Here is a 14,063-nt window from a genome sequence, read left to right on the forward strand (position 1 = left end):
CCTTCATAGTCAATAAAAGAGTAGGAAAAGCAATACTGGGATACAATCCTCAAAATGACAGAATGATCTCAGTTCGAATCCAAGGCAAACCATTCAATATCACAGTAGTCCAAGTCTATGCCCCAACCACCGGTGCTGAAGAGGATGAAATTGACCGGTTCTATGAAGCCCTACAGCACCTTATAGAACTAACACCCAGAAATGATGTCCTTATCATCATGGGGGATTGGAATGCTAAAGTAGGAAGCCAAAAAATAACCGGAATAACAGGCAAGTTTGGCCTTGGAGTACAAAATGAAGCAGGGCACAGGCTGATAGAATTTTGTCAAGAGAATACGATGGTCATAGCAAACACTCTTTTCCAACAACCCAAGAGACGGCTCTACACATGGACATCACCAGACGGTCAACACAGAAATCAGATTGACTATATGCTCTGCAGCCAAAGATGGAGAAGCTCTATACAGTCAGTAAAAACAAGACCAGGAGCTGACTGTGGCTCAGACCATGAGCTTCTTGTTGCAAAGTTTAGGCTTAAACTGAAGAAAGTAGGGAAAAGCACCAGGCCAGTCAGGTATGAATTAAATCATATCCCCGTTGAATATACAGTAGAGGTGACAAATAGATTTAAGGAATTAGATCTGATAGACAGGGTGCCTGAAGAACTATGGACAGAGGTTCGCAACATCGTACAAGAGGTAGCAACTAAAACCATCCCAAAGAAAAAGAAATGCAAGAAAGCAAAATGGCTGTCTGAGGAAGCTTTGCAAATAGCTGAGGAAAGGAGGGAAGCAAAAGGCAAGGGAGAAAAAGAAAGATACGCCCAATTGAATGCAGAATTCCAGAGAATAGCTAGAAGAGATAAGAATGCCTTCTTAAATGAACAGTGCAAAGAAATAGAAGAAAACAATAGAATAGGGAGGACCAGAGATCTTTTCAAGAAAATTGGAGAAATGAAGGGAACGTTCAATGCAAAAATGGGCATGATAAAGGACCAAAATGGCAGGGACCTAACAGAGGCAGAAGAGATTAAGAAGAGATGGCAAAATTACACAGAAGAACTATACAAGAATGAGCTTAACGTCCCTGATAATCACAATGAGGTGGTCACTGACCTCGAGCCAGACATCCTAGAATGTGAAGTGAAGTGGGCCTTAGAAAAGCTGAGCAACAACAAAGCTAGTGGAGGTGACAGTATTCCAGCTGAGCTATTCAAAATCTTAAAAGACGATGCAGTAAAAATGCTACACTCAATTTGCCAGCAAATTTGGAAAACTCAACAGTGGCCACAGGATTGGAAAAGATCAGTTTACACTCCAATTCCAAAGAAAGGCAGTGCCAAAGAATGTTCAAACTATCGCACCATTGCACTCATTTCTCATGCTAGTAAAGTTATGCTTAAAATCCTACAAGCTAGACTCCAGCAGTATGTGGATCGAGAACTACCAGAAGTACAGGCAGGATTTCGAAGAGGCAGAGGAACTAGAGATCAAATTGCCAACATACGCTGGATCATGGAGAAAGCTAGGGAGTTCCAGAAAAACATCTACTTCTGCTTCATTGACTATGCTAAAGCCTTTGATTGTGTGGATCATAACAAACTGTGGCAAGTTCTTAAAGAGATGGGAGTACCAGAACATCTTATTTGTCTCTTGAGAAACCTATATGCGGGCCAAGAAGCAACAGTGAGAACTGGACACGGAACCACTGATTGGTTCCAAATTGGGAAAGGTGTCCGGCAAGGCTGTATACTGTCGCCTTGCCTATTTAACTTATATGCAGAGCACATCATGAGACAGGCAGGGCTAGAGGAGTCAAAAATTGGAATTAAGATTGCTGGAAGAAATATCAACAACCTAAGATATGCAGATGATACCACTCTAATGGCAGAAAGTGAAGAGGAACTGAAGAGTCTCTTGTTGCGAGTGAAGAAGGAGAGTGCAAAAGTTGGGTTGAAACTAAACATTAAGAAAACCAAGATCATGGCATCCGGCCCTCTCAATTCCTGGCAAATAGATGGGGAAGAAATGGAGGTAGTGACAGATTTTATTTTCCTGGGCTCCAAGATCACTGCAGATGGGGACTGTAGTCAAGAAATTAAAAGACGCTTGCTCCTGGGGAGGAAAGCCATGGCAAATCTAGACAGCACACTAAAAAGCAGAGACATCACCCTGTCAACAAAAGTGCGTATAGTCAAGGCTATGGTCTTCCCAGTTGCAATGTATGGCAGTAAAAGTTGGACCATAAGAAAGGCTGAGCGCCAAAGAATTGAGGCCTTTGAACTCTGGTGCTGGAGAAGACTCCTGCGAGTCCCTTGGACTGCAAGGCGATCAAACCGGTCAGTCCTAGAGGAGATCAACCCTGACTGCTCTTTAGAAGGCCAGATCCTGAAGCTAAAACTCAAATACTTTGGCCACCTAATGAGGAGAAAGGACTCACTGGAGAAGAGCCTAATGCTGGGAAAGATTGAGGGCAATAGAAGAAGGGGACGACAGAGAATGAGGTGGCTGGATGGAGTCACTGAAGCAGTAGGCGTGAGCTTAAATGGACTCCAGAAGATGGTAGAGGACAGGAAAGCCTGGAGGAACATTGTCCATAGGGTCGCGATGGGTCGGACACGACTTCGCAACTAACAACAACAACAACAAGATAAGATGCTGTGGTAAACTTTTTTGGGGGGGATTATAATAACAGGTTTTTTAACAGAGTCTTGAAGTTCTAATTTTGTTTTAGCATTATCATTCTTCTTGCTAACTACTTTGTTACTAATATAACATATAGAAGACAGTTAAATGATTTAGTGGTTTAAAAATTTAGAGAAGGCCTGTTTCTCAAGGGGTGGGAAACTAAATGTAGCAATGTATTATCAGCATTCATCTAGAGGGGATAATAAATGTATATGTGTTGTTATTTCTTTCAGTGAAAGACATATTTATTGCTTGTCTAATCACTGGTGGGAAGCTTTCTTGTTAAATGGGATTTATACACTTTCTTTTCCACTCTTCCCCACCCGTAACCATGGAATTGTCAGATGTTACATCAACATCTGTTCATGTAACTTTTGTACTCCGCATTAAATTTAATAAATGTATTTATTTCTGTGAGGATGCAAGCCTTGCAATACAGGTAATCCTCAACATGCAACAGTTCATTCAGTGACTTCTTGAAGTTACAACAGCACTAAAAAAGGTGACTGATGACTGTTTTTCACACTTATGACAATTGCGACATCACCATGGTCATTGCCACAATCAAAATTCAGACACTTGGCAACTAACTTGTATTTATGACAATTGCAGTGTTCTGGAGTCATGTGATTACCTTTTGCAATCTTCTGACAAGCAAAGTCAGTGGGGAAGCCAGATTTACTTAACAACTGTGTTACTAATTTAACTTCCGTGATTTACTTAACAACTGTGGCTTGAAAGGTGATAAAATGTGTTCTTTAAAGTCCTCTGTCTTGATATTAATTTCTTCCTCTTCTGTTGCTTTTTGGACTGCAAGTTCAGGTCTGGATGGGGAGAAACAGGCTTCGTCTCAATCCCGCCAAGACTGAGTGGCTGTGCATATCGGCATCTCGGGCTAACCAGGTTATTCCACCTTTAACGATGGGGGGTGAGGTGTTACCCCCCGTTGATAGGGCTCGCAACTTGGGCGTCCTCCTGGATCACATAGGAGCCGTGACCAGGGGGGCTTTTGCACAGGTTCGCCTGGTGCGCCATTGCGTCCCTATCTGGACCGAGATGCCCTACGCACAGTTACTCATGCGCTTGTGACCTCCCGTTTGGACTACTGTAACGCTCTCTACATGGGGCTGCCCTTGAAGACCACTCGGAGGCTTCAACTGGTGCAGAATGCGGCCGCGCGAGTTGTAATGGGGGTCTCCCGATACTCCCATGTAACACCTGTACTCCGCGCGCTGCATTGGCTTCCGGTTGCCCTCCGGGTGAAATTCAAGGTGCTGGTTATCACCTATAAAGCCCTACATGGCCTGGGTCTGGGGTATTTGAGGGAACACCTGCTGCCGGCATCAAATGCCCTTCGCCCAGTGCGCTCCCACAGGGAGGGTCTGCTCAGGGTCCCGCCGGTAAGAGATTGCCGGCGGGTGACACCCAGGGATAGGGCCTTCTCAGTGGGGGCGCCTGCCCTCTGGAACCAGCTGCCAGTAGAGCTGAGGACTGCCCCTGACCTCCGATCATTCCGCCGGGGCCTGAAGACCTGGCTCTTTGAGCTCTTGGGCCCAGGCTGAGGAGAAATTTATTTTAATTGGGGTTTTTAATTGTACAGGGTTGGTTTAATCTTTTTTAAATTGGTTTTTTAACTTTTGTATGGTTGATTTTTAACTCCCTGTAAACCGCCCTGAGTCCTCAGGGAAAGGGCGGTATATAAATGCAATAAAATAAATAAAAATAAATAAATAAATAGTTGAAATCAGGGCTTCATTTTGTGGTCATAAGTCGAGGACTAGCTCTGGTCAATTATGCAACTTTCAAATGATTTTGGCCACAATGTGGACTTCTAAATGTAGTCTTAGCGTGCAAAAGGATGTTGCTTCAGCAGTGCATCCATGAATCATGATTGAATCCCTCCATAAAACAGGATTGAGTCCCAACATTAACAGTTTGAAGTAAACATAAGATTATTTTATATCAGCTATTTGATATTCAGGTGATGTTCCTAACAGCTTCACAATTTCTGAGAATGTTATATTGTTGTTCATCATTGAGAGAAGATCCTTCTTCCTGGGTTAACCTTGAAGCCCTTCTTGACCATACATATTGTTTTCTTCTGCCCATGCACTGGACATTAATTCTGAGGTCTTCACTGTTTAAAAAGTTTACACTGAAAGGAAATAAACAGATGGTCAAAAAGTAAGTTATATCCCTTTTTATGTGAAAAAGATGGTTATGTCTGTCCATTACTATCTTAAGATTTCCTCCCGAAAGAAGTAGTGCAGTAAATTATGCTGGATTTTTCCTTGCAGGAATCAAAGGAATATCTGAGGAGACGACCACTGGCGTCCATACTCTTTACAAAATGCATGCCAATGGAACCCTGAAGTTGCCAGCTATTAATGTTAATGACTCTGTCACTAAGGTAACAACCAGTATTCTTGTGTTCTGCCTTCTTTTTCCTTTCTTAGCTGGCAATTTACTGTTTCTTCATATTTTATATGAAGACTTTGTTTCCTTATCCCCCTTTATGTGTGTATGACTACTTCCTGCTGAAGCATCTAAACAGGGAATGATATGATGTCTACTTGGCATCAAAATTAAAATGTTATGGGTCTTTCTTGCATTTGGAAATGCTTAAAAACTGCAAAGTGTTCTCTGCCATCCTTTTGTCAATAATGGTCTTTTCTTTTAAATTTTATATTTTTATTAGATTCTAATAAAGGAGATGTTTAATAATCTCTGTTTTCTTTCCAGTAGAATTTAGTTCCATACAATAATAAATAACAATTGTTGTTGTTGTTTTATTTGCTCTTACATGCAATTCTAAAGAATGTTCATTTTTCTTCAATGCTGTTTTCTTTCCTAGAGTAAATTTGACAACCTCTATGGCTGCCGAGAATCCCTCATTGATGGAATAAAGCGTGCCACTGATGTCATGATTGCAGGGAAAGTGGCTGTTGTAGCAGGCTATGGCGATGTCGGCAAAGGCTGTGCTCAAGCCTTGAGCAATTTTGGTGCTAGAGTCATCATCACAGAAATTGACCCCATCAATGCACTGCAAGCTGCTATGGAAGGTGAGAAGCAACTTGGTTATGTTACAAGGTGGTATTACTTTGATTATGTAATAATTTGGTAGCTGTACATTGACTGTAATCTGATATTGCATTGCTTTTCTGGCATCCAGTATTTGGCTAGAAAAACTGATCCAAGCCACTATTATGTTAGAATAATCTCCCTTTAACCACATGATTGCCATTATATTCAGTATGCAATGCCCTGGAGCAGACCAGTTGTTCTTTTTTCTCTCTCCTTGTATGATGGAGCAAATGGAGAAATTAGAAGAGAGTAAGCAGGCACACAATTTGTTGGTGCCAGCAGCTGCCACCAAACTCAGTAAGCAGGTGTATTCCCCAGATTTAACAATTGCTGATAAGAAAATATATATATGAATATTGGACACTGTGGTACCTGGAGATAGCACAATAACAGAAAGAAGTAGGGAAAATTCCTTAGTGCAGAGACCTGCAAATATAAGTGGAATAACTGTAGCAAAAGAAAGCAAAGATGGTACCAATAGTACTAGGTATCTTGGGTGCAATTCCAAAACATCTGAAGCACTATTTAAAAACCATTAGCATTGACAAAATCACCATCAGTCAATTGCAAAACGCAGCTTTACTCAGAGTAGCTTATAACTTGCAACAATATGTTTAACACCATCAAACAACAACATCTGCCTATCTTAGATCTTTAGGAAGGACTTGATAGGTACATAAAAATGCCAAATTCAGTGTAAACAACCAGCTGACGGTGCAATAAACTATAATAATAAATTGTCATAGCATTGGTACTGTCCTAGCTTTCTTTTGCTACTTCTATTTACAGGACTTTGCACTAAATAATTTTCTCTACTTCTTTCTATTATTATGGCTGCTTATTCTCTTCTAATCCCTGGGTTTTCTGTAGCACAGCATCCTATTAGGGAAATTATTGGTAGCCATCTGCCAAAGCTGGGTGACACTGGGCAGAGTGAGAGATAGCTCTGAAGCCACTTGCCAAGTCGTGGCCCCATCATACTCCCCTCCTTTTAGTCAAACTTTTCTTCACATCAAAGCAGCTGTCAATGCTGCTAACATCGGGCGTTACTGCTTTGACAACAGATGGAAATGCATTCATTTTTCTCTTTCGCTTTTAGAGCTGATTGATGCTGGGAGTGGGGATGTGGATGAGAGTCCAGTTAGTCATAACAACAATTTCAAGTTGTGGGAATTCAAGGTTACTGAGCCCAGAGCTGATAACGATTTGGTGGGCTGGAGAGCTGTGGAGAGAGCCCACATTTCAAGCTAATTGGGGAATGTGATTTATGACTGTTAGTTGGAGGAGGGAATTGTGCTTTGCTACTTTGTGCCAAGGGCAGGGGAATTCAGGTTTTGGCTTCAGTTATGTAGTGCCAATGTTATGCTTCTCGAATAAAAGATTATTTAAGGTAAACAATGCCTCTAAGTTCTTTTGAAGAGCTTCATCTGTCGGAACCATGACAGCAGCAACCACCATGGGGACTCCATATTTTTGCCAAGGATAATTAACTTTCCCCTGCAGCTTCCACCCTGCCAAAAGAAAAAGGGGTTGTAAGCCTGCACTACCTAAGCCAGCCTTCCCTTTTCAGATGCACTGGGGTGGAGTCTCCAGACATGTGCAACTGGGAATGAAGGACATGATGGGAAGATGGCCCTTTGGGTCTCTTTGCAGGCCAGAACTGATAGGCACCTTTCCAAGACATACCGGATGCCTGCCCTTTCCTCCTTGCCAATCCCTTACCATCCAAATAACCTTTGACCTCTGCCCAAGTCTGTAAAAGTAGAGAGGAAACACTATCGTGCCTCTCTCTCTCTCCTGCCTGTATAGATGCCCCTATTGATGTTCAAGTGACTCCTGTGCTTCCCTGTCTTCCTCCCCCCTTATGCCAACTGCAACCTTTCCTCCCTCATCCCCTCTCTAGAAAGGAAGGGTCCTGCCAAGTGATTTTTTTGTAGGCAGTCTCCTCCCCCAACAGAGTAGAGAAATTAGAGATGAAGGTATTAGAAGAGAGTACAGTAAGCAGGCACAAGTGACTGTTGACACTGGAACGTTGCTTTCAATATGATTACTGTCTTTTAATCCCTATTTCTCCAAAATGAATGCAAACACTGATTGCCTTTCCAGAATTGGAGTGAGCATTCCAAAGGCTATGGTGGTTAGGAGGTAAACAAGAACTAAAGGTGTGAAACAGATTATTTTTTGCCTGTTTTGAGCCAGAAAGCAAAATTGCAGTGATTTCCCACTTAATGACTGCTTCAGTCAGTTACTTAGTTACTGGTTCCAGTTGTGGTTGCTAAATGAAGGCTATCTTTATTGTGGCTGAAAATAGATAAAGCAATATACCTGTACATATTCTTGCTTAAGCTTCTTGTAGGAATAGGAAGAACCATACGAATTAGTAAGAGTTTTTAATGCTGTATTCACAAGCTTTGCTTGTTTGGTGATGGTCCATCAAAATCCACTAATGATGCATATTTTTAAAATTATAATTATATTTTAAAATTATAATTTCACACATTACATAAGGAAGATTGAACCTTTATTAGCTTTATGGTGCTTTATATTTTTAGAGGTATGGCTAAACTTCTTAAATGCATGCTTTTGGCTATAACACAAGAAACATTTTTCTTTTTCTGCATTTTCAGGTTATGAAGTTACAACAATGGAAGAAGCCTGCAAAGAAGGCAACATCTTTGTTACTACAACTGGATGTTCAGATATTGTACAGGGGAGGTATTTATCGCTTTATTTATGCCTGGTGTGGCTCCATGTGGTATAAAACAGAAATGCAGAAAATTGTGGAAATTGAATTACTGACACACTTTCATTGATGGTTTAATCTTATTCTCAGTGCTATTTACTCCCAATACAAATCTTTAGATGTTAGTTGATAAATTTTGAGAGTCAAACTTCTGAAACCGATTTCTATCATTCTGCACGCAGGTAGTCTTTGTTTAGTGACCATTTGCAGTTATGACAGTGATTAAAAAGTAAGCTTATGATCAATCCTTGCATTACAACCTTTGCAGGTGTATGAAGTAATGCCGAAGTAGGATCATAAGCACATTTGCACTTTTACTTAGTGATTGCTTTGCTTAAAACCAAGTTGCCAGTCCTAACTGTGGTTGTTAAACAAGGACTACCTGTGTATTAAAATATGGATTCGTTTATAAACTTTGTTTCCTCTGTCATAGCTTAGAGTTGAGACACTCGCACAGATGTTTGCAACAACTAACTAATGGTAGAGATCATGCTAACTTTGGTAGAGTATCTTATTGCCAAACATCTGGAAGTCTTCGAAGTCCAGTTTCTTGGGTGTCTGCCTAGTTCACGGGTCGGCAACCCGTGGCTCTGGAGCCGCATGCGGCTCTTTCAGCCATCTCCTGTGGCTCCCAGTCCTCCCACCATGTGCAGTCCTGGGGGGAAAAAAGTGGGACTAAAAAAATTCAACCAATCAATTCATACTTCTCACAAAAAAAAACACAACCTCACGAAGTTTGAATTGATTGGTTGAAATTCTTTGGTTTGTGGGACTGCCCACAAACTGTTTGTGGGACTGCCCACAAACTGTTTGTGGGACTGCCCACAAACCTCTTTTCTTCTTTGGACTGCACATGGCGGCAGCGGAGGAAGAGACTGGAGGACTGCTGGAAAGGTGAGTAGGCCCTTTTTCCACCTACTGCACCTTCCTTGGGCTCCCCTCCGAAAACGCTGCTGCCGTCTCGCCCGACTCCCTCTCCACCCCACTCTTTTGCAGCAGGGCCGTCTGGCCCTTTTTCCACCTACTGCGCCTTCCTCGGGCTCCCCTCCTCCGAAAACGCTGCTGCCGCCTCACCCGACTCCCTCTCCACCCCACTGGATGAAACAGTGGAGGAGGGCAGCCCCAGGGTGGCTGAGCACCCCCTGCGCCCCTATTAAGCTCTCCTCTCCCTCCCTCCCTGAGCCTCGAAATGTTCCCCCTTCCCCACTATTCTGAATGCCGTTGCGAAGCTTCGGTGCAATTGCAAGGGGGGCAAGCGAGGGGACTGTGAGAGTGTCAAGGCTCAGCCCGCACTTCATTTCCTCCTTCTTTGCCTCAGAAAACCCAGAAAGAGGGAGAAGGGAAACGCAAGTGCCTCTCTCTCTCTCTCTCTCTCTCTCTCTCTCTCTCTCTCTCTCTCTCTCTCTCTCTCTCTCTCAGCGCGATCGCAAGCTTGCTGCCTGCCCAAGCTCTCAGCCCCCCTTCCGGGACACCGTCCCCAGAAGCTCCCTTCCTGGCCAGGCCGGGGGCTATCCAAAAAGACTGGGATCTGCGAGCAGGGCGCCAGCAGGAGAGAAGTCAGGTGGTCGTTGCAGTTTGGAAAGAGAATTTGCTCTTTTCCTCCTCGGAAGGCAGAAGAGGGGGAAACATGCAAAAGACGGGAGTTTTCCCAGCCAGCCAGCCAGCCAGCTCCCCATTCCTGATTTTATGCCACATTCAAAAAAAACAAAAAAAAACCCCAAGTCTGGCACCGTGCAGGGTTTGTGCCTTGACAGTCTCACAGTCCCCTCGCTTGCCCCCTTTACAATTGCACTGAAGCTTCGCAACGGTGCTCAGAATAGTGGGGAAGGGGGAACGTTCTGGGGCTCAGGGAGGGAGGGAGAGGAGAGCTTAATAGGGGCGCGGGGGGCGCTCAGCCACCCTTCTGGCTTTGCGCCAGGGCTGCTATCCTCTTTGCAGCGGCGGCGGCATTGCCTTCCATGCCGGTCCCATTGCAAGCTAGGCATGCCCCCGCACCGCTCACGGGAAGGACAGGAAAAAGGGGGTAGGCTGTGCCGGTGTCGGGGTGGGGGGAAGAATAAGGGATGCATGGGGGCGGGCTGGGTGGGAGGAAGAGTAAGAATCCAAGGTTCAAATTCAAATCTGGGTGGGCTCCCAGCAAACACGTGCCAAAGAAGTGATGGGAGAAGGAAGAGAGGAAGAGAAACAGCGGGTGGGGGGGGGAAGCGCCCCATTTCTTCTTCTGGCACAAACTCTGTGCTCAAGCCGGAATGGGGAGGAGGAAGAGGAGGAGGAGAAAGAGCAGCGATTGAGAAACTGGCAGCCAAACTCTTTGGGAGAGGGGGCGCAGGATGGAGAGGAGGCCAGCTTGCCTTGGAGAGGGAGGGAGGAGCCCTCCTCGTCTGCCTTTCGTTCTGTCTTTCTCTGCCCTATTCCCCTCGCTCCTTTTAAAAAAAATCTTTTTTTCTTTCTTTTTTTTTTTTAAAAAAAGTAAAAGTGGCTGGTATTATGAAATCAAATCGGGAGGGAGAAGGGAAGAGTTTGCTTACGTTTGCTTTCCAAAGCGGCCTCGGTGTCACCCGGCTTGCTCACGAGGAGCTCAGCCTGGCTCAGCTGGTGAGCAGGTTGCGCATCCTTCTGGCCTGGCCGCTCTCCTCGCTCCCGCTCTTCTCTGGCCCAACCCGCTACCCCAGTTGGCATGCTTGCAGATTCCCCCCCCCCCAAATAAATAAATAAATAAATAAATAAATAAATAAATAAATAAATAAATAAATAGAAAAGGCCAATTTTAAAGGTTGTCCAGCTAAAAGGGAGGAAAGAAACTGGGCTGGAGCGCCCTGGAAAGGTGAGCAGGCAGTGCTTCTGCACGGGCTGGTTGGGCTTTCGGCAGGTTTCGCCTGCAATTAAGGCAAGGTGAGGTTTTTTGGCTTAAGAGAAGTTGAGGGGGACGGGAGCTGCTTGTGGGGGCACGTGTCTGCTCACATAAGTGCGAATGTGTTTTGCAGGGAGGCTGCTTTGCTGAAGATTATATCTTCCTCTTCCTTCCCATATTCTTCCTGTTTGTCTTCCTTCCTTCCCTCCCTCCTTATTTCTCTCTCTCTCTCTCTTTCAATAAGCAAACAATCTGGGCTCTGATTGGCTGCTCCGCGCTTCCTCCTGTCCCCCCCCCAAGTAAACTGCATGCAAAAATCTCATAAAAACCCCCAAATCCCACAGCAAGCTGAGATAGGCAAGTCCGAGCAGCAGCCTCGGAAGATTTGCAGCAGCGGCTCCTTCTCCCTGTCGGCCTCCTCCTCCGCTCCCTCAGAGCAGTCTTTTCCAAGGGGAGGAGAAGCTAGAACGGCAGAGCCATCCATACCACAGTTGGACGGGGGCTCGGCCGGTGCATGTCTCGCCTTAGGCTCCACTCTTCAATCAAGCCCCCTGTTCTGCACATGTGTGTGCGCACACGCATGTGCGCACACATTTTGTGGCTCCCCGGGTTTTTTTTTTTTTTTTTTAGGGAATCGGTTCCGAGTGGCTCTTTCACTGTTTGAGGTTGCCGACCCCTGGCCTAGTTATTGTCCATGAAAAAGATTTCCCTGTTTCATTTCAGGCATTTTGAACAAATGAAAGATGATTCCATTGTGTGCAATATTGGGCACTTTGATGTGGAAATTGACGTGAAATGGCTGAATCAAAATGCTATGGAGATTGTAAATATCAAACCCCAGGTTAGTACGTTTAATTTTACTTCCTATCTTTAAGCTACCCAGAAATCTGTTAATAGCCATGACAGGTTGTAGAGAGGTTGAGAAAAGAACTAATGAGAACATAGAACAGCTTATATCATAAATGGCGACTTAATCCTGGTGGAAAGAGTAATTTTAAAGGATTCAAAGAGACTCCATCTTAATGAACACATTATAAGTAAACCTAGGAAACTCTTTTTGCAGTGATATTGCTACCTAGTCAGGTAATGAAATCTCTGCAAGCAAACAACCAAGCTTAGTGAGTCCACAGTTTAACCCTGAGCTACAGATTCTCTTCTATTGAATCCTGTTGCAGTTTCTAAGATTCTATATTTATCCAAGGCTAGCTCAGTGGGTTAGGACACTGAGCTTGTCGATCAGAAGGTCGGCAGTTTGGTGGGTCGAATCCTGAGTGCCGCGTAGCAGAGTGAGTGCCTGTTACTCGTCCCAGCTTCTGCCAACCTAGCAGTTCAAAAGCACGTAAAAATGCAAGTAGAAAAATAGGAACCACTACGGTGGGAAGATAAAAGCGTTCCGTGCGCCTTTGGCGTCTAGTCATGCCGGCCACATGACCACGGAAACGTTCTTGGACAAGCGCTGGCTCTTCGGCTTTGAAACGGAGATGAGCACCGGCCCCTAGAGTCGGAAACAACTAGCACACATGTGCAGGGGAACCTTTACCTTTACCTAGCATGAAAATTATTGTACTGAAATCTGGCTTATTCTTTCTTCCCTGGGCTTGCCCAGATATATGGGGTTGACACTAATGGGTTACTGTGCTGTGATTGAGAATTCTAATTCCTGGGCATCACAAAACACCAGTTCAATTTTTTTTGGCAAAGTGATCTAACCTTATAAAAACCTAATTTAGTTGCATCACAGCCAGTTGAGGATGCATCTTTTGCTAGTTTAATCTGTCTAAAACCCATTTGGCCTAAGTTTGTTTCGTTGCTGTCACTGGTGTTGTTTTGTGTTCTTCTAGTGAAATCTCCTAGCCAGAGTTGGCATCTCCTGATGTGGTGAATACTTCTATATGTCAAATATGTCAAATCCATATTTCCACCTTGTCCTTCCAAATTATATTGAATTACTGTTTTTCATTTATTCATAGGTAATTGGAAGCCTGGTGTCTTTCAGAAACACATGCTTCAATATTACTATTTTTAAAAAATGAAGACATTTTCCAGAGCAGTTTTGAAAAACTTCAGGTGCTAAAATAATTAATTCAATAGTAGGAGCACATCAAAAACATTTCTTATCCCTTCATGTGGTCTAGTTTTAAAGCTCTTTCCATTTTCCCTAAAATTCCTGAACATCTTATGCAAGGAAGATGTCCCATAAACATTCTGCAATTAAAGGAAAGCATGATTTTGATAAGAACCAGCACCATGGTTTTCCTAAGTAAAGTGTTATTTGATGTTTTGAAGCAAATACATTTATAGTTGTCTTTTTAAAGGTAAAGGTTCCCCCGCACATGTGTGCTAGTCGTTTCCAACTCTAGGGGCCAGTGCTCATTTCCGTTTCAAAGCCGAAGAGCCAACGCTTGTCCAAGGACGTCTCCGTGGTCATGTGGCCAGCATGACTAGACGCCAAAGGCGCACGGAACACTGTTACCTTCCCATCGTAGTGGTCCCTATTTTTCTACTTGCATTTTTACGTGCTTTCGAACTGCTAGGTTGGCAGAAGCTGGGACGAGTAACAGGCGCTCACTCTGTTACGCGGCACTCGGGATTCGACCTGCCAAACTGCCGACCTTCTGATTGACAAGCTCAGCATCTTAACCCACTAAGCCACCGCGTCCCTATAAGTTGTCTTTTTACTTGGAATCAAATGCATCTC

At 44.0% G+C, this 14,063-nt stretch overlaps 2 protein-coding genes across 2 annotated transcripts in view; both read left to right on the forward strand.

Annotated features, from left to right (window-relative positions):
• Nucleotides 1-14,063, forward strand: part of PIGU (phosphatidylinositol glycan anchor biosynthesis class U) — a gene marked incomplete at its 5' end in the record, with an annotated part of 662,778 nt that overhangs the window by 154,657 nt on the left and 494,058 nt on the right. The window lies entirely within an intron of this gene.
• The window catches only part of AHCY (adenosylhomocysteinase), a 47,567-nt gene that overhangs the window by 17,054 nt on the left and 16,450 nt on the right, over nt 1-14,063 (forward strand). The window contains exons 5-8 of the mRNA XM_083358246.1: nt 4,985-5,097; nt 5,542-5,749; nt 8,399-8,486; nt 12,089-12,206. Coding sequence (XP_083214372.1) covers nt 4,985-5,097; nt 5,542-5,749; nt 8,399-8,486; nt 12,089-12,206 — 527 coding nt within the window. The remainder of the gene's footprint in view (nt 1-4,984; nt 5,098-5,541; nt 5,750-8,398; nt 8,487-12,088; nt 12,207-14,063) is intronic.

This window comes from Vipera ursinii (genome assembly GCF_947247035.1).
Source record: "Vipera ursinii genome assembly, chromosome: 3".
Taxonomy (NCBI): domain Eukaryota; kingdom Metazoa; phylum Chordata; class Lepidosauria; order Squamata; family Viperidae; genus Vipera; species Vipera ursinii.